Source organism: Biomphalaria glabrata, chromosome 2, assembly GCF_947242115.1.
Source record: "Biomphalaria glabrata chromosome 2, xgBioGlab47.1, whole genome shotgun sequence".
Taxonomy (NCBI): Eukaryota; Metazoa; Mollusca; class Gastropoda; family Planorbidae; genus Biomphalaria; species Biomphalaria glabrata.
In genome coordinates this window covers 43,615,307-43,635,027 of record NC_074712.1, presented here as the reverse complement: position 1 = coordinate 43,635,027, position 19,721 = coordinate 43,615,307, and the positions used below count along the sequence as shown (strand labels likewise).

General features: G+C 38.1%; 2 protein-coding genes across 7 annotated transcripts in view; one reads left to right on the top strand and one right to left on the bottom strand.

The window, feature by feature from the left end:
* LOC106071000 (QRFP-like peptide receptor) overlaps nt 1-19,721 on the top strand; it is a 41,772-nt gene that overhangs the window by 2,580 nt on the left and 19,471 nt on the right. Inside the window, exons 1-2 of one of the 3 annotated variants that reach the window (XM_056020733.1) lie at nt 11,663-11,729; nt 15,537-16,092. In XM_056020733.1, the coding sequence (XP_055876708.1) occupies nt 15,537-16,092 (556 nt within the window). In that variant the 5' untranslated portion in view covers nt 11,663-11,729. Of the gene's footprint in view, nt 1-11,662; nt 11,730-11,778; nt 12,035-15,536; nt 16,093-19,721 lie in introns of those variants that run through there. The other 2 variants (XM_056020732.1, XM_056020731.1) reach the window with 2 other exon arrangements.
* On the bottom strand, nt 1,493-4,576 carry LOC106078460 (perivitellin-2 67 kDa subunit-like). Of its 4 annotated transcripts, none has more exons than XM_013239322.2 (3): nt 4,484-4,576; nt 3,324-3,599; nt 1,493-3,108 (listed from the first exon to the last, which is right to left on the bottom strand). In XM_013239322.2, exons 2-3 carry the CDS (start codon nt 3,597-3,599, stop codon nt 1,642-1,644), a joined length of 1,743 nt encoding a protein of 580 aa, XP_013094776.2. In that variant the 5' UTR covers nt 4,484-4,576; the 3' UTR covers nt 1,493-1,641. The 4 variants fall into 4 exon arrangements, with proteins under 4 accessions (XP_013094776.2, XP_013094775.2, XP_013094774.2 ...); XM_013239321.2 differs by lacking the exon at nt 4,484-4,576 and adding an exon at nt 3,966-4,120; XM_013239320.2 differs by lacking the exon at nt 4,484-4,576 and adding an exon at nt 3,960-4,116.

The window sequence follows — 19,721 nt, the reverse complement described above, 5'->3', positions numbered from 1 at the left end:
CTTCTAGAAATCAGAAGTATTGTTAAGAACAAGATAATTATTTTCTTTTTATATAGAACATAGTGTAGTTCTCTCTAGACATTCAAGAAACAGAGTCAAGCAATTCATGTTGTTTTTTTACAAGTTGATGTTATAAATAAAACGCCCTAATATTTCCAAAGAAGAAAAATGTGGATATTTTAAATAAATATTAAAAAGACTTTTACCAAGAAGTAGCTTTGTAGATTTCATTCCTCTCATGCCTCGGTGGAGACATTTAAATGCATGCTACCCTTGTCACGGGTGGCAACGATTCCAAATTCCCCCCCCCCCTTTCCCTTTGTTGTCGCCCTAAGGCCCAAATCATTCACTTGAAACTAGACTAGTGAGCCCTAATGCCACTGACTAAGCTAATCAATGGTTGACATATAGCTCTGGAGATCTGGGAATACACAAGTTCATAACCTGTATGGTGGCCTACTTACGCACAACAGCAGGGTTTCTGTCCACGGCTTTGTAAGAGAGTCTCTCCAGCCCCTACTCACAATGAAGTTGGATGATGATGGTGATACTATTGCTTTAGTTTGTGCACAACATAAATGATTACATAGTTCTACATAGTTTTTAAAAACTTTCCTTCAGTTTATGTCTCACGATAACAATAGTCTGTGGCATTTACGTCTTGAGAGACGATCTTTTTCCGTTGCAACTTCTTGTATGACTAAAGTGACCAACCCTTGATACCACAGGTTGGGCATCTGTAATCACCAGGCACTGTAGCCATTTCACACTTCTGTCTACTTCTGGTGTTTAAGCCATTTGCAATCCGGGAACATCATGATGTCCAATGTGCATACATCAATATACCTTAGAAGTGTACGACCAGATGCTCTCCTGCCTTCTGTTAGATGACCAAACAGAATGTGTCGTTGACCTTGTGGCATTCTGTGAGCATGTCTAAGCCAGCCAAGGCGTCTACTACGGATATAAACACGGATGTCCTAGCATCCCGCTTTTTGTTATACTTCCTCATTGGTTATTTAATCTTGACAATTTATTTTAAGAATCTTCCTAAAGCATCGGAGATGAACAATATACAGCTTTTTTTCCCTGCTAAAAGAAGGTGGACCACGATTCACTGCTGTATAGCAGAGACCTCACTCTAGACTAGGGCTTTGGTATTGGTAGTCAGCAAGGTAATGTTCCATGGCGAGGTGGCTGACTGGTTTATAAGTGCTTGGCTTCCCAATCTCGATGAAGACTGGGATTTTGAATTTAGGGATGTTGAGGGTGCCCCTGAGTCCACCCAAATTGAATGTGTACCTGACTTTAGTTGAGAACGTAAAGGCGGTTGGTCGTTGTGCTGACCACATGACACCCTGTTCGTTAACCGTTGGCCCTATAGACCGCAAGTTCTGAAAGGGGAACTTTTTTTTAAGGTAATGTACCACACGCAGATCAGGGCTTTGGTATTGGCAGTCAGCAAATTATTGTCCCACAAACAATAACAATATTAACGAAGAAGATGCAATTTTATTAATGTTTCAATATTTAAAAAAACAAGTTTAATTTTCGAATTTATTTTTGTCTGTTGTACGCACACATGTACTTAACTTTTTGAGGGCGTGAATTCTCATTGAAAGTTACTGATTACTTAAGATACTAAAACTCTAGTTTGATGCCCCATCGCATTCTGCAGCCCCCTCTTCGTTCGTCGGTGTGATCGTAATAGTTTTCAGTCCACTGATTGGCCACTGCACATAGATCTCTCGACGACGCATGACCACACTGGCCTGCGTCGTAATCCGGGTACCACACCAAACATATCTTGGCAGATTTCATCCACACTGGAGCAGTAGCTGGAACTTCCAGTTTCCAAGACATTGCGCAGCCTCCAGGACTATCATCCGAGTCGTCAAGATACACAGGTGAAAAGTCGTTGATCCCAGCACAGAGTAAATTAGCTGCCCCACCTCCGCAGCTGTCAGAACCACTCCACTGATAACATACTTGAACTGCTTGGAACCAGGAAGGAAAATCGCTCGACAGAAGGCCCCACTGCATGAAGCACCCTCCTCTTCTATTATCAGTGTTATCCTGGTAGAGAGGGGTCAAACTGTTTGGAGTGGCACATAAAACGTTGTCTGCTCCGCCTCCACATTGACCGTCTTCTGCTTGAGCTGACCACTTCAAACAAAGTCTAGTTTTCGTGGTGAACCAAACAGGCGCCATCAACTGGCTTTGAATATCATTACTGAGTGTGTCCACGTCTCCGTAGGTCAGAACTTTTAAGGTTTTTAGTTGTATAATTTGTGTAAGAAGATTATTGAGAATAGAGTCCTTGAACTTTGCCATGGCTGACGTGACCAGCCTTTCCATCTCACTTAAATACGTTTGCAGGACATAGTTTTCAACAGCTTTAGCCAACGAGCTTTTTTTCCTTTCGTCAGTAATCAAGCTGCTAATAGGTTTTAATTCCCCAGAAAACAACCAAGGATCGTTGTCTACAGTGTTCTGCCATTCCTCTATTCCATTTTGTGTTAATAGATTAGTATTCCCACCATAATACCTGACAGTTTGAGTAGATGAGTTGGTAAAATGTTCGTCTATGTTGAGTGAGCTTGATACTTTTCCCCCATGAGCTGAGATAATATTGAACAAAGTAGCTCTGGCGTAGGTCTGCACTTCATTGTCTGATCTGGAATAAAAATAATCGGTTGTTGTCTCAAGGACAAGCCTAATGTAGCCTCCAAAATTAGCTTTGCTAAAATAATGCGTTCCAAATAAGCTAATGAACAGGTCATAGCTCTTGGGGTCAGTCTCAAATGTCTCGTTGAAGTATTTGTCAATAAAGTTTTGTGCATATTTGTCCAAGGTAAGAACCCAGTTCGGCACAAAGTCTGCCCTTGTAGCCGATTCAAACGCCCCGACGTCTGAGATATACCTCGAGCTATTAGTGATTGCGTTCTGCATTTTTGTGTAAGTCTTGCTGGCAGAGAAAGCAAATTTCCAGATGACGCCTTCGCCTCCAACTTCAGTTGCCATCGCGCTTCGTACATCTTCGTATGATTTATACAGATTTACACTCGCCGACAGCCAACCTCCTGGTCTTGAAGACATATGCCAGATCTGTAAAATGTTAAAACAAAAAAAAGTCTTAACGTCTTGAAATAAACAATGTAGATTTAGTTCACGGGTTGATTTTGTGATAGCCTCTACAAATTATTGGATGGCAATACTAAACAGAAAGTTTTAATTTGAATATACTTTGTTTCGTTATTGGGTTTTCAGAAGTGTTCACCCTAAGTATATTTGAAGTATTATTATCGAAATCTTCAAGCTACCTGATCAGGTAATTCATAAACAATGCCTTCGGGGGACTTCCACGTGTTATTCTCGTCGCATGTAAACTGGAGAATGGGGCCAACGAAACCATAGCTTCCAACGACATCCAGAGGGACGAGATCCAGCCGAGTGATGTCCACTCCCATGACCATCTTCTGTATTCCTGGAGGAAGGTTCGAGCACTGTCCCGATGCATCTATCTTTTTGACCTGGACAATACTCAGTACTACTAGTGTCACATACTTACATATCATTCTGTGTCTAGAGCATCTCATCTGTACAAAAAGTACAAGTGTTAAAATCTTTATATCACTATTAGACGTGTAGTTGTTTAAAAAAATAAATAAATAAATAAATTGATAAAATCATATAGATAAAATGAGTATGATGTAAATGGAATATTTAGATTGTCAATAACAATGAAAAGTAAACATATTTTTGAATTCAAAAATAAAATTTTCACAAATTACATTGCAGTAAACTATAAAGACTATCCATAGTCCTATCACGTCAAACGCCGTTGAAATATTCTTATTATATATAATATTATATGTTTATTGAAGAAAATAATGTATCGCTGTAATGATTATCTAAGTTAAGCAGGCCTACAAGACATTTCTAAATACAATACATACACTCACTATCTGACAGATTGAACTGTACAAGCCTAATACAGTTTATGTAAATAAAACTAGTTATTTAAAAAAACATGTCCCGATATGTTCTCTTCAGAAATGCATTCGTTAGAACCAATGAACTGATTCGACGCCAAGATAAAGTTTCGCAGTATCAGTGACCTGATGAATGTAATTTTAGAAGTTGTGATATACAATTATAAAGTTAATTATTGTCTGTTCATATACTTCATGCAGTTTATATGAAATGTTTCGCAATATAGGCAGTCACTGGACCGACACTAAACAGACTTGCTTCCCAGGCGTGCCTTATGTCACTAAACCTTTACATAGCTGGCAAGGTTTCGTTATTTGTGTTTTAACCAATCAGATGATTAGAACATCTGCACGTAACATTTGGAATCAGCATGTAGTGGGTCAATATCCGTATATATCATAAGTGCAAAACCCACTCATGTAGGCTATGCAACTACCTATCAAGATATCTCTAAAAACTAACGAACGTATGCAAAAGAAATCCGTACACAGGTTCCCTGTTTCTCTTGGCTTCTCACTTTGACAGGCTTTGAAGATTCGCAACATAAACACAGCAATTTGCGAAAAACCGCAAGCTTTATACAAACCTTTTTTATTTTCGGTATTTCCCCAAAAGATCGCTCTCTATATATAGAGTGTAACTAGAAATAACACAAAATCAAGACTTCCTGCATTTGTTAGGCCAATTTGTTTTTTTACCTGTCAGCTTATTTTTAATTTACCTAACGTCATGTATTTTCACATCCGCTTCCTTTAAGTAGTTTTAGACATGGTCGAAGAACAATACTTATAACACAAAATAGATAGATCTATTCAGATTTATTTTCCCCGAGACAACATGCATTTTGTTTTCAAGGCATTAAAGACTATAATGATTTCTAGTGTGTGCATCCAACGATGCGTTACTATCATGAGATAGGCCTACAACGCTATTGGCCCCCCCCCCCCCCTCAAACTTAGAGTATGGCGAAATAGGTCTCTTCACCTAGCAACTAAATCAATAATTATAAAGCAGTGGTTCTCACCACACTTTTGTATGGCTCCTAGACCTGGGAGTTCAATCGAAGGCATTTAAAAGTCATTGAACGCTTCCATTAAAGATGTCTTCGCACCATATTGGACATACGCTGGCAATGATACATCACAAATAACTATATTCTGCTGGAGGCCAGTATGGACAGTATAGAACTACTAACTACCATTTGACAACTGCGCTGGGTCGGACACTTATCCTGCATGGGAGACGACCGCATACCAAAGGCGATCTTCTTTGGTGAGTTTAAAGGAGGACGACATAACAGAGGTGCCCCCCCTTCCCGTAAGTGCTATAAAGATCAACTCGGGCGCCATTTCGCCTTCGCTAGCATAGAGGAAAGTATCTGGCAGCAGATGGCCTCTGAAAAAGGGCTGAGACACACACGTTAGAGACCCAAGAGACCCAAAGGAAAGTGAAGACAGGTAGTAGAAGACGGAAAGAAAACTTAAATAGACCGCTGGCGGACAACGGCTTTGTCTGCACAATATGCGGAAAAATTTGCAGGTCGAAACTGGGTTTGCGTAGTCATGTGAAACACTGCATTTATCCTTAATCTTTGGAATCGAGACACTGCCAATATTATTATTATTATTATTGCTACAATTATCCTAAGACTAGAATTATTTTCCACTAGACATAGATTTAGAATTCAGAACTCAGATATGTCAGAGTTGGTTATTCAAAGACCTGTTGGATTAACGGATTTATAAATGATGAAAAAGCAATTTTTTTTCTAGTTTAAGTTCGTCTCATTTTATTTGAATCCCTAATATTTTTGATGATTGACATTGAATATTCGTTTCCGACTTTTTTTGAAGGAAATCAGTAGAGCATTATTTCCTTTTTCAGACCTTACGATCTATAGGGCAGATAATGTAAAGGTCTTTTGCTTCTGTGGCTCACGGTTAACGAGGCTGTTATGTGGCCAGTCCAACGACTAACTGCTTTTTATTTTCCACAACTAATGCTAGGTACCCATTAAATCTGAGTGGACTCAGAGGTGCCTTAGAAATAAAAAAAAAAACAAGATTACAAAGAGAGTTTGTGTTGACACACAAACTCAGAGGCGGCCCCCGTGGGAGACGGATCCCTGTCGGATCCGCATATTCGCAAATAATATCCAAGACGTGATTTTGTTTTGATTGTTAAAAGTAATAATGTTTCAAAGATTCATTTAACGTTGTAAAAAAATTTTTTAGTCTAAACCATGGCTGTCGGGTAGTGCGGTTTGCGCGCTCCCATCCCCCGTCGTCCTGAGGGAGGTTTGGACTACAACTCTGAAGGAACATCCGAAACATTTAAAACAACAAACATTCTAAATTAGACCAAGAAATTCTAGATCTAGATTCTACAATGATTTTAATCAGAACTTAAATCTAAATCTAGTTTTAAAAAATCTAGCTCTAGTGTAAAAAAAGAAATCTAGATCTAGTGTAAAAAATCTAGTTCTAGTGTTTAAAAAAAATCTAGATCTAGTATAAAAAATCTAGATTAGATCTAAATCTAGCTATTGTATTTTTAAAATGCGAGTCACATTACGAGGTTTAATAAACATTACTATACCGAGTTGTTTTAGCATTTCATTTAAAGAATTTATTCCATATGACGTCAGATGAAAAAAATCCAATACGTCACACGGCCTAGTTAGACTAAAAAATATCATCTATACGAGCAGCTTGTTGATGGTTCATAGACATTGGTGCACCGAGTGATTTCTTTTAGCATTTCATTTAACCCTTAAAGTGCTGAGCTGTTTTTCAATGAGTGCATACATAATGGAATTACAAATCTGATGTTTAGAGGCTAAACTACCACACGCGTTTTAAGGGTTAAAGAATGAACTACATATGACGTCAAAGGAAAAAAATTCCATTACGTCACACGTCCTAGTTAGACTAAAAAATGTTTTCTATACGAGCAGCTTCTCGAGGGTTCATAGACATTGGTGCACCGAGTGAGATCTTTTAGCATTTCATTTAAAGAATTAACTCCATATGACGTCAAAGGAAAAAAATTCCATTACGTCACACGTCCTAGTTAGACTAAAAAATGTTTTCTATACGAGCAGCTTCTCGAGGTTTCATAGACATTGGTGCACCGAGTGAGTTCTTTTAGCATTTTATTTAAAGAATTAACTCCATATGACGTCAAAGGAAAAAAATTCCATTACGTCACACGTCCTAGTTAGACTAAAAAATGTTTTCTATACGAGCAGCTTCTCGAGGTTTCATAGACATTGGTGCACCGAGTGAGTTCTTTTAGCATTTCATTTGATGGTTAGTTAGACTAAATATGTATATAACATATATATAAAGGGATTAAAGACGCTTTTTTTTGTTTTGTCTGTCAGTCAGTCTGTCCGTCATGTTAATAGCGAGAAAAAAAAAAGACTAAAAGTTATTGAAAATCTGATTAAAATGTAATTTCCCTTCCGAAACATTGCATTAGTTTTAAGTTTCTATAATATATTGTTCCGGGTGTTTATGTATTTATAGTGAGATACCGTTAATTAAATTTGTTGGATGGTCTGTTATGAAAATTAGATGTACCATAGCCTTATGGAGAGATTTTCAAACCATACTTTGGTGTTAGGAAGTTGTTTTCCTTAAAAATCAGAACATAATATTAACGATAAGATAAGATAAGATTTTCTAACGTTTTAGCTAGAAAGTTAAATGTAGTGTAAGAGAGAAGTGCGATTTTACATAAATAGAGTTAAAATATTTTTCATAAAAAATCCGAACAACCAATTTTCGTAAAAGAGAAATTTATTTCTTTATTTATTAGAAGAGGGATTTTAAACATTTCGATACAAAATCCGGAAAATTCTTTACCGATTAAACAACTTTTATTATGTTTCGGTAATAAAATTAACTGTAAAATAAAATAAAAAGTGATTTTCATTAATCGTTTCTAGTAAATTACTTTCTTATTTTAAAATTCTGAACAACCTATTGTCGATATTTTTGAAAAAAATAAAGTCATTTGACATAAATTTGTTTTAAGTAAAAAAATCGGAACAGTTGATATGGATAAATAAACTACAGTGACATAGTGTCAAAGAATATAAGTGTAATATTAGTTAATTATGCGATTTCAAACAATCATTTGACATAATTTATTTTTATAAAACAATATCCGGAACAACTTTATAGTTATTGAAATATAAATCGGTATAGATATTTTTATTTAGCATTTATATGCTATTTACATTAAAAAAAACGGAACAATGTATAAAAGATGATGTGTTTATTGCAACGTTTAAGGAAGGAAATAAAATCTAATATAAGTTAGAAGAGCAAAAAAATATTCGCTGGCATTGATTTGTTTTTCACAAAACATCTGGAACAATCTATTATAGATACTAAAAGCTATTGCAATATTCCTGAATGAAAAATTAAAGGTTAAATCAGATTTACAATAGCCTTCCTTTAATCGTGACGGACAGACCGACCAACAGGCAAATCGCACAAAAATAAGCTTCTTTTATTCGGATGAGGGGTACTAAACAAAAAATAAATAAAATCTGATTTTTTTAAAAAAGTTTAAGGAATTGGTTTAGCACCATAGCATGTTGCGGCGTTACGCTACTGCACGAAAGTCGCTGCATAAAAAGTCCATTTTAAAAAATGTGCGTGATATTTACATACAAAGTGCATTATTAGCCTTTATAAACAAACAGAAATGTTGTGTATTAATTTTAGCAGCTAGTTGACCAGAAAAAACACCTTTAACTATTATTTATACTGTAATAACTTAAGTGAGGCAACTCAACGAGGACATAGACGTTTATTTACATAGAGACATGACAAACACAAAGGGCATCTGCCTTGAGTACAGCATCTCCGTATTGGCTCTCTACTTGAGCGGAAATCGTTAGTCTCTTTTGTCAACATCCGACTTGTCTGGTCACTGATAGTGCGCATCTTCTTTCTGCACTATCTTGGATTGCGGTGCGCATTGCAAAGTCATAACATTGCCCCCGTCTTAGCACTTTTCGTCCCGAAAAGAAACACTGCAGCTGAGGTTTGATAGTTCAGGTGGAGGTCGATCCGTGGGAGCCACAGACGGCAAGGAGCCTATTGCCCACGAAGCCATCTGCACAGTATTCCGCGGCCGTCGCTTCCTTTTCTTCCAGTTGGCCAGTCTACGCTTGAGACGATGTCGTGGTCGCTGCTTCAACCTCATGACGATAGTCGCTGATGCCAGCCAGATGACACAGGGAGAGTTAGTGGAGGTCATGGTTGCCAGCCACGTAACACAAATGGAGATTGTGGCGATCTTTGTAGATTCCAGGGTTGTTGTTCCAAGACGCTGAGTCAGCGGACCTTTTCCATGGATGTCTCGTGACACAGTTGTAGGCCCACTGGTAGCCATGGTTTCAGGCACATAGTCTTTCTCAGCCTCATCTGTAAGGTATGCCGATGAAGCATCCTTGTAATGTTCTTCCACCGCTACATCAGGTTTCGCTGGAATTAATTCACAACCGTTCAAGTCACTCTCTCTGATGTGGGCAGAAGTACACATTTCTGTCAAGTTCAGATCTTGTAGCTGGGTTTCTTTGCATGGGCACTGTCCCCGCGTATACAGTTCAAGTCAATCGCCTGGATGCAGCTGCCTAGCATCGAGTTCTTTCTTATGCAGCTGCCAAAGTCCAATTCGTTGTTTCTGTCTCGGCCATTGTTGGGGCCCGTATTCGTAATTTCACCCGACGACATCCAAGGCAAGGAATCAGAAACGGTCTTCAGGCTTTCATGGTTTGAATTCTCGCCAAAGGTACTGACAGATAAACAGAGGTCTTTAAGGTCCACAGCAGAAAGCTTGGACGCAGACCCAACGTTGTCTTGATCTGTCCGGCTCACCGAGATACTGGTAACAGGTGCAAGAGGAACGAAAACTTCAGGCATATAACAGACTTCTCTTGTTTCTTCATTTGTTTCTTTCCTTTCGATTTGAAACATACCGTTCAGATCGTCGAAGCAATCGTCGTCACGTTTCTCGCCTTGAAAGTCACCCCCGACAGACTTGCCCACAACACAGTCACAGACGGCGCTCCAATCCCCAGCGCCTCCATCACCACTGTTTGTGCAGCCACAGTCCTGACCAGGCAACTGCTCCTTCCCTAACGAGTTTATTCCTCCTTTTGCTTGCGACACAATGTTATCACTTTGGTCTATTTGGCCTTCTACTGGCAACACACTTTCATCTACTTTGTTCCACATCATGCTCCTCATCTTATTCCTAATCATGTTCAATTGTTCCTTTAATGCATTCCCACAGTCTTGGATCTTGCCCATTACATCAACAATCCCAGGCTCAATTTCAAATTGATAGGTCTCCGGATCTTCCTCTTCATCGATCAGAGCTTGCCACAGACGAGCCGTGAGCGTTTCCCTGCTACCGACAGGTTTTAAACCTCGGTCTCGAAGCTCTTGTCTTAGCTCTTTAATTAAGAGCTGATGTAATAGCTTCAACGATGCCATAGAGATCTAATCCTACCTCCTCTCGTTGAGTTGCCTATAAATCCCACTTCTGAGACCAATTGTAATAACTTAAGTGAGGCAATTCAACGAGGACATAGACGTTTATTTACATAGAGACATGACAAACACAAAGGGCATCTGCCTTGAGTACAGCATCTCCGTATTGGCTCTCTACTTGAGCGGAAATCGTTAGTCTCTTATGTCAACATCCGACTTGTCTGGTCACTGATAGTGCGCATCTTCTTTCTGCACTATCTTGGATGGCGGTGCGCATTGCAAAGTCATAACAATACTTTTTGTAAACATTTCTTGTACATTTTATAAACTTATTTGATTTAGTGATACTAAAATACACAAAAATTGTACCATATGCTACCATTGTAGCATATTGTAACATTGCCTCCCTTACATTTACGTAATTGTTTTAGAATTGGTGTATTTTTATGAAAAAATCGCTTGCATAATTAATTTTATAAATTAAACGGTTTGCTTTTAGAAAATCAAAAGTAGCCGTAGCACCTAAACTTTTCAAGCCGCATTTAATGGTGAAATAATATTTTTCATATCTCTTCTAGTTTTCGAGATCTGAGTGTGACAGACGGAGAGACGGACAGACAGACAGACGGACATTTTGCACAAACCTAATAGCGGCTTTTTCCCCTTACGGGGGCCGCTAAAAAAACAGCTCTACTACTCCTAATAATTCAAATACCTTTCTCAAGTTTAGAAAATTCTAGTGATTTTATTTTCACAAGCTCTAGATCAATTGTAGACCAAATGTCGGATGAGTGAGTAATGAATGTATTAAAGAATGAGTATATGTAATTTGTATTAATTAAAGAATGAGTATATGTAATTTGTATTAAAGAATGTGTATATGTAATTTTTTACTGCAGCGTCCAAAGACTAGATGACACTATCAATGACAGAGACACCAGAAATGACCTCGTTCCATTGATGCTAATCAAATACATGAAGACAAAAATAAAATCGTTTATTTTAAGGCACTGACCAATGGTCTTAAAGACTGCGAGCTTCCGAGGGTCTTGAAGTGAAGGGAAGGAGACAGGTATCATTCCAGTTCCAGTACGGTCATATAATCTGTTCAAACATTCGTGTCCACAGATCTGACGTGTGGACGTGTGGACGTGTGGACGACTGACCCAGCCTCAAAAGTCGCGTGCGAAATCTGGTCACTATGTGAAGCCATTGAGGGTACCAAACGTTTTGTTTCGTAGTTGTCAGTTGTCAGTTGTTTGTTTTTTGTTGCGTCACAAACTAGAAGTGACATAATTGTATTACTTAAAATCTAACGCCGCCAGTTGACTCAGTCAATATGGATATGATATTCCGGGGTTTTGATGGCAGTAATTCCACTGGATAATACTTTCATTGAATACTATAAGGAACGTTAACATTAGCAAGAGTACGATTGTTTATATTGTGGATAATTTATAGAGTATCTGGTTGGTACTTGGTGTCTTGTTTTTGTACAGATTGGTTGCTAACAAATGCTAAAGGTCAAGAATTTGATCTCTTTTTTGTATTGTTTTGTAGAATGTAGTTTTAGGCCTAGATAGATGTGCTCATTTCACTATGTACAACACTAGATCTAAAACTCTTTTATCATTAATTTTATTTTAATAAAAAAAAAACAACAGCAAAAAATAATGCACTAATTTTATTCACTTAATTTGAATTAATTTGTCTTTGTTTGATCGTCGTTCCGACTGTTCAGTGTTGTTTAGTTTCAGAGAAGTGTGTACACATTTTATACTGAGATTTGAATCAACGTACTTTTTAAAAAAAAAAGCTGGTGCGCCGTAGATCACTTGGCCACCTTTCTTGAAAGATGAACATTAATTTTAAAAAAAAGTATTTTTATGATAAATAATATAAAATAATGTATTATTCCATTAATCTCTAATTTAGATTTTCTTATTCCGCTAAGGCAATGAAACATCAGATATGGCTAACCAAGGAAGTAAAAAAAATCTGAAAAAAAAAAAATAAAGCATATCGAATGTGAAGAACTGTAAGTTCACTGCCACATGCATATCAAAACTGCAGTAATAAACTGTTTTTTATAAATCCAAAATTAATCAATTATTACTAATTCATTAACTAATTGGTTAATTTTTTTCTATTGATTCGTGTATTGTCATCGACAATAAATAATTATGCACAATTTTAACTTGATCTGAGATTGCAAAGTGGGAGGAAAAAAAACATGTATAAATGCAATAAGAAAAAAAGTTCCACATAAAGCAAACATCTCTCAATAAGTAGTATTTATTTTCTTTTTTCGGAACCAAACAAAATAATTAATCACCAATAATTAATTAACTTATTAGCTAATTTATTATTGATACGTTGTTTTTCAGGTACAAGAAATAATTGTTTAGAAATTCAGTTTGACCCGAGATTGGGTGTGGGAGAAATGACGTGTACAAAAATTGTACCAGACAGACAGACAGACAGTACAAAATAAAGAAATAAAAAACACACTTTTATTATCTATTCTATGAAATTATATATTCTATTTTTAACAACTTTTTAAGTACAGTCAAATAAATATGTTTTAGCGGCCCCCGAAAGGTGAAAAGCCGCTATTGGCTTAGTGTAGTCGCTCTCTCTCTCAGCCTATCCGTTTGTTACGATTTGATCATTATATGTTATATCTTGCAATTTGCAAACTTCTGGTGCAAAGGTTACTTTTATTTTTGTTTTCTGAAAACAAACCTTCAATTTTTAAAATTAAATATGAATGCTCTGTTTGTTAAAAAAAATATACCACATTTTAATAAAACACTTCACGGATTGTCTCTATAATTGGTCAAAGACCTCTTCCTTTATAGATCGAGCGTTATAACAAAAGAAAATTCATCACAATCGAAAGGTCATAGTGGAAGAAAATAATAATTGCTCATTATTTTCTTTTTTAATTTTATTAACTAGTTTATTGAATAAAATACTTATTAAAAATTTTTTTTGATACGAACTTCAAAAGGTTACTTTTATGATTCCTTTTTCCAGACATTTCCTCATGTATACACTTATTTTGACTAAATAGTACTCAGATGTAGCATTAGATCTACGTTAATTGATAATTCTGAGGTGCTGAGTGGTAAAGCGCTTGGCTTCCCAATCGGGGATGCCGAGTTCCAATCCTGCAGAAGACTGGGATTTTTAATTTCGTGATCTTTCATTGTATGGTTGGTAAAGTTTGGCTGCATCGCGGCGTCTTTTGAAAACCAACCGTTACATTTTGAAAATTAAGTTAGGAAGCTGCTTTTTGTTTAAATATAGCAATTTTACAACTAGTCAAAAATGTAAAGGAGATACAATTAAAAAATAAAAATATTTATTTATATATATCTTTAATAGCATTTATGCACACAGTAGTGTCAATTGTCGTAATAATGTTGTAATACATTACTTATTTGTATTTCTGGCATTAGTGGTACTAACAGTTAACGGGAAAAGTTTTTTTTTTAAATATTTTTTTGTGGAAAAGATTAATAAAGCAAATTTTCAATAAAAAACATTTACACTGTCACAGAGATTAATTGACGGACAGTACTTTTTTCTATATTTTGAAGAATGAAATGTATAACAGGACTATCAATTATCCACACAACACACAGTTATAGACTAATCTCTGTGTCTACTTGTAGTCTTGTAAATCATGTAATGTTCAAACTTGCTGACGGCAAGCACTTTGTTCATTAGGTGATCGCAGCCAGTAATGCTTTGGCCTATTGCGAAAAGGGCGGTAGGATAATGATGTTGGAAGCTTGTGGTGAATAGCTTCAGCTATTCTTGCTGAGACATGTTGAGACATCTCTGAGACATTGCTATCTACCTGCTGTCGTGTGATGCTGGAGTTTGTTTACTAGCACAACTTTCTCTGTAATGTTTTTTCTTCTATAATTAATGCATTACAGTTCAGACTAATCTTATTTCTCCAATGGCTGTCTCTCTTGGTATATTACATGTGGCTATTTAAAGCCCTTTCTTATTACCAGAGTCAAGGGCACGGTCTCATCTATAAGGTCACGTGGCTGTATTTCAAGACACAAATGAAATAAAGTTGGGTTGCCTTCCCCTTGATGAGGTCTCGTCTAAGGCTAATGGGACATCATTCACTTGTCAAGTCATTCAGTGTTCATAACTTGTAACTTGTCACGTCATTCAGTGTTAATAACTTGTAACTTGTTACTAATACTTTTTTTTAGGAGTTACCAGTGACTGCAATGAATTGTATACTATACTCTAAATGCCACGCTAAATCTAGCTTCTTTAAATGAGGAGGGCTGTATGAAAACATACAGGGGTGTACAATATTGATAGCACAGCTAAACTTGGCAGTGATAGATACAATGCTGGTCGGCCTGGGAGGGGTGTAGTCAATAAGTATAGTTCTTTCGGGAAAAAAATATCATTAAAAGCTTTCAATCCTGATGCTTCTGTCAATCTAAACCCAACTCGTGGGGCGGCAAAGATTGACGATTTCCTAGGAAAATGTCTTCGTTTAATGTTAGCGAAAAGGCCTTGGCTATTATTACCACGCTCACACCCATTTGGGCAGCTGTTTGAGACAAACATCCATAAAAAACTAAAAAGATTCTAGAAATAAAAAATCACCCTTTGGGTCAGGATTTTTGTGATTTTACCATCACAAAAGAGATACAAGACACCGATAGTAAAGACAAACAGACACAAACACTCTTTTGTTCCCTTGGCAATTAAATCATTAAATAGAAACAATTTGATATAAACTTGTAGCATGTACATTATGAGTGAGTCTAGTCTGGTGTGAATGTCTACTTTCGTTTTCTATAATTATCATGTTTTGTAAAACACATTTCCTTATGGATAATAAAGATTATTAAAAGTGGCTTTTCTTTAAGAATGATGGACCACGTTACCCAAACAGAGATATAGTTACGCTAAATATGACTTGGGCCGCCTCTGAAGGTATAAAACATGTATTATTATTTTGTATCATTACTTTTTCAGATGTTACCAACAGAACCTGAGTTGATATTCGCCGACAGAAGTACAGAACTAACAAACTTTTCTAACAATAACACTGACCTGAACGAAACACAGTTTAAACTAGCACCATCCTCATCTCTTTCTACCGCCACGCCACTGATCGACCTAGTCACCACCGCGGCGACTTTCATCTCCTGGGGCACCTCTGAGGTCATCGGCAAAAACACAACATACGCCACCACTGCAAAACGCTCCATCTGTGGGGTGAGCTACAACATAGACGTCAGCAGGGTGCCCTACCCAAGGTCAGTCTCAGAGGCATCCCTATGGGAGGTGGTGGTCAAATGTCTGCTTGTTGGGGCGCTGATGCTGATGGCGGTGGTGGGTAACCTGCTGATCATTGTGATCGTGAGCACGTCCAAGAAGATGAAGACCACCACCAACTACTACATCGTCAACCTGGCCGTGGCCGATCTGCTGGTGGCCTGCTTCCCCATGTGGATCTACGTCATCGCCGATGTCACGGAAGGATGGATTCTCGGCGGATTTCTCTGTAAATTCAATGCATTTGTTCAGAGTGAGTCTTTCATTTACGTTTGAATATTTAATTTCTATTCTTAGTGTACTATTAAGATCCTAGGTATCCAAAAGAATTTATTTTCCTTTTTTATGTAAAACAAAATATTGGTTTATCCTCGTACCTCATTAAAGCGATTCGTTTCGTGAGGGGCTTTATTTAAGCGTAACTCTGTTGAAGAGTGGGCTGGCCAAAGCCCATGTACCTTCATGAAGATTTAAAAATCGTGGTTAATGGGATGAATTTGAAGACATCCCTGACGACCAGTCTCTGCGGAGAAAGGGAATCTATGTCTTAAGTAAATTCCTACCAGTGCAGGAAGATGCAGTCCAACCATAACAGTGACTAATTAAAAGTTCCACTAAAAGCAAATTTTGTGGCTTCATAGGGGAAAGTAAACAGAGCATAAGTCTTCTACTCTAGACACTCAGCCGTGGGTAACTATTCGATATCCTTTGAGGAGTTAGTAATATTGGCTTGCCTGCTCAAAGGTACTAAATCTGTTCATGTGGACTTGTTGCTATAATGCTGCTATTGCTGGAATTTAATCCTAAAATAATAAAAATAAATGTGAAAATTTAAGAGAACACAAAACAGAAATTAGTTGATTGCATTGTTACAGAATATAAAAAAAACAACAACACATTTTTACTTTGCAAAACAGTTGCTTGTGAATACAAGTCACGAGTCTAACAAGTGGGAAAGTGAAATGGCAAGTGAAATAAGTTTAATGAAGGTCCTTGAGTTTAAAATCTTCCAATAACATCTCGAGCTGATCTGCTTAGTAAATATCTTTGTGAAGAGAAAGTCTTTGAATTCCCACACAATTTGAAATCAGTTTGACAATCAGTTTGACAATCAGTTTGACAATCAGTTTGAAAATCAGTTTGACAATCAGTTTGACAATCAGTTTGACAATCAGTTTGACAATCAGTTCGACAATCAGTTTGACAATCAGTTTGACAATCAGTTTGACAATCAGTTTGACAATCAGTTTGAAAATCAGTTTGACAATCAGTTTGACAATCAGTTTGACAATCAGTTTGACAATCAGTTTGACAATCAGTTTGACAATCAGTTTGACAATCAGTTTGACAATCATGATTTCTTTCTCTCTTTTCTATTCAATTCCCTTCTTATTGTCTTCTTTGTTCTCTCCCTCTCCTCCATCCTCTCTCTCTCCCTCTCCTCCATCCTCTCTCTCTCCCTCTCCTCCACCCTCTCTCTCTCCCTCTCCTCCATCCTCTCTCTCTCCCTCTCCTCCATCCTCTCTCTCTCCCTCTCCTCCACCCTCTCTCTCTCCCTCTCCTCCATCCTCTCTCTCTCCCTCTCCTCCATCCTGTCTCTCTCCCTCTCCTCCACCCTCTCCTCTCTCCCTCTCCTCCATCCTCTCTCTCTCCCTCTCCTCCATCCTCTCTCTCTCCCTCTTCTTTACATCTCCTCTTTCCAACTTTCTATTTTTTTCTTTCCCTTTTTGTTTATCCTCCCTTCCCTTTTTTATTTCTTCCTCTCACTCCTTCCGCTGTTTCTATTATTTACATTCCTTCTATACATCTTTTAAGCTCCCCGCCTCGTTCTTTCTCTCCTTTTATCTCAGCCCCTCTCCCCTCAATGTCTCTCCTCCATTTCTGCCCACTCTTCCTTTTTCTACCTTCTAGTTCCTTGTTTTCTCGTATGTTTGTTTCTAACACCTTTCCAGTTCTCCTTCTTTCTTTCTTAATACAAACAAACACGATACCGAGATTTGATGTCATCAACTCAGACAATAAAGACCTGCATTAGACAAAACATATGGGACCAGCCAACCCCAGGTATTGGTGAATAATTAATGCACCACAACAAAACGCTGGCTCGTATTTCAACATCTTGATCAAACACGTAGGTCCATGTCATATTATTTATTCATTCAATTTTTGCTCAGCTCTTTACACTAAGGCTACATCTTTACACTAAGGCTACATTTTTACACTAAGGCTACATCTTTACACTAAGGCTACATCTTTACACTAAGGCTACATTTGTGCTCGGATTACGTAATGAAATCTACCAACAGTTAACTGACAGAAGACATGACAGCCATTCGGAAATTTCCGATTATCTTTTTTTCCCCAGTAAATGCAATCAGATGAAACATAGGAAAAGAAACGAATCCTTAGCTATATTTAGATATGTTGAAATCACATTCATTCAGTCGATCACAGGAGATTTCATTTTCGTTCCTATTTAAAACTATAATCTACACTATAAGCTGATATTACATAATCGAGAAAAACAAAGATAAGGCTGATACTCTTATAAATACAAGCAAACTAATAGCCTACATATAGTAGAAGTAACGTTTTATGTACTGGTACAGGGTTTACACTATTTTCATTTCTTACACTTTCTTATTCTAAACTTCAAAGGAGTATCTTTCTGCAAAATGTGGTCTAGTGGTCCTCTCACACTGTATGGCCCTGTCACTGTGTGTGTATGGTCCTGTCACTGTGTGTATGGCCTTGTCACTGTGTGTGCGGCCCTGTCACTGTGTGTGTGGTCTTGTCACTGTGTGTGCGGCCCTGTCACTGTGTGTATGGCCTTGTCACTGTGTGTGTGGCCCTGTCATTGTATATTGTGTGTAGCCCTGTCACTGTGTGTGTGTGGCTCTGTCACTGTGTGTGTGACCCTGTCACTGTGTGCGGCCCTGTCACCGTGTGTGTGGCCCTGTCACTGTGTATGTGGCTCTGTCACTGTGTGTGGCCCTGTCATTGTTAGTATGGCCTTGTCATTGTGTGCGCGGCCCTGTCACTGTGTGTGTGGCTCTCTCACTGTGTGTGTGTGGCCCTGTCACTGTGTGCGACCCTGTTACAGTGTGTGTGACCCTGTCACTGTGTATGTGGCCCTGTCACTGTGTGTGGCACTGTCACTGTGTGTGTACCTGTCACTGTGTGTGTGGCCCTGTCATTGTGTGCGCGGCCCGTCACTATGTGTGCGGTCCTGTCACAATGTGTGTGGACCTGTCACTGTGTATGTACCTGTCATTGTGTGTGCGGCCCTGTCACTGTGTGTGTACCTGTCACTGTGTGTGCGGTCCTGTCACAATGTGTGTGGACCTGTCACTGTGTGTGCGGTCCTGTCACAATGTGTGTGGACCTGTCACTGTGTGCGCGGTCCTGTCACTGTGTGTGTACCTGTCACTATGTGTGCGACCCTGTCACTGTGTGTGTACCTGTCACTGTGTGTGTGCGGCCCTGTCACTGTGTGTGCGGTCCTGTCACTGTGTGTGGACCTGTCACTGTGTGTGTGTGGCCATGTCACTATGTGTGTGTGGCCCTGTCACTGTGTGTGGGGCCCTGTCACTATGTGTGTGGGCCCTGTCACTATGTCTGTGGTACTGGAAGTGACTAGATCTATATTCACGATATAATTATGAAAACATCTGGAAGTTATTGACAAGGTGACAATACACTCACTTTTAGACCGAAGAAGTTTTTTTAAAAATACTAAGATTCAATATTTATTTCATTCACTCACTATGTCAAATGGTTCGCCAAATTCCCTTCCCTACACACCCCCTTTGTAGTGCCTTTAAAATGAGACTGTTTAACATATTAATATTAGTTTTAAATATGTAAGTTTGAATTGTGTAG

Bases quoted from the DNA above. Each gene is read 5' to 3' on its own strand.
- LOC106078460 (XM_013239322.2), bottom strand. From the start codon at position 3,599: ATGAGATGCTCTAGACACAGAATGATATGTAAGTATGTGACACTAGTA. The intron at 3,109-3,323 runs GTAGCTTGAAGA...AACATTTTACAG, and splicing joins TTTATGAATTACCTGATCAG to ATCTGGCATATGTCTTCAAG.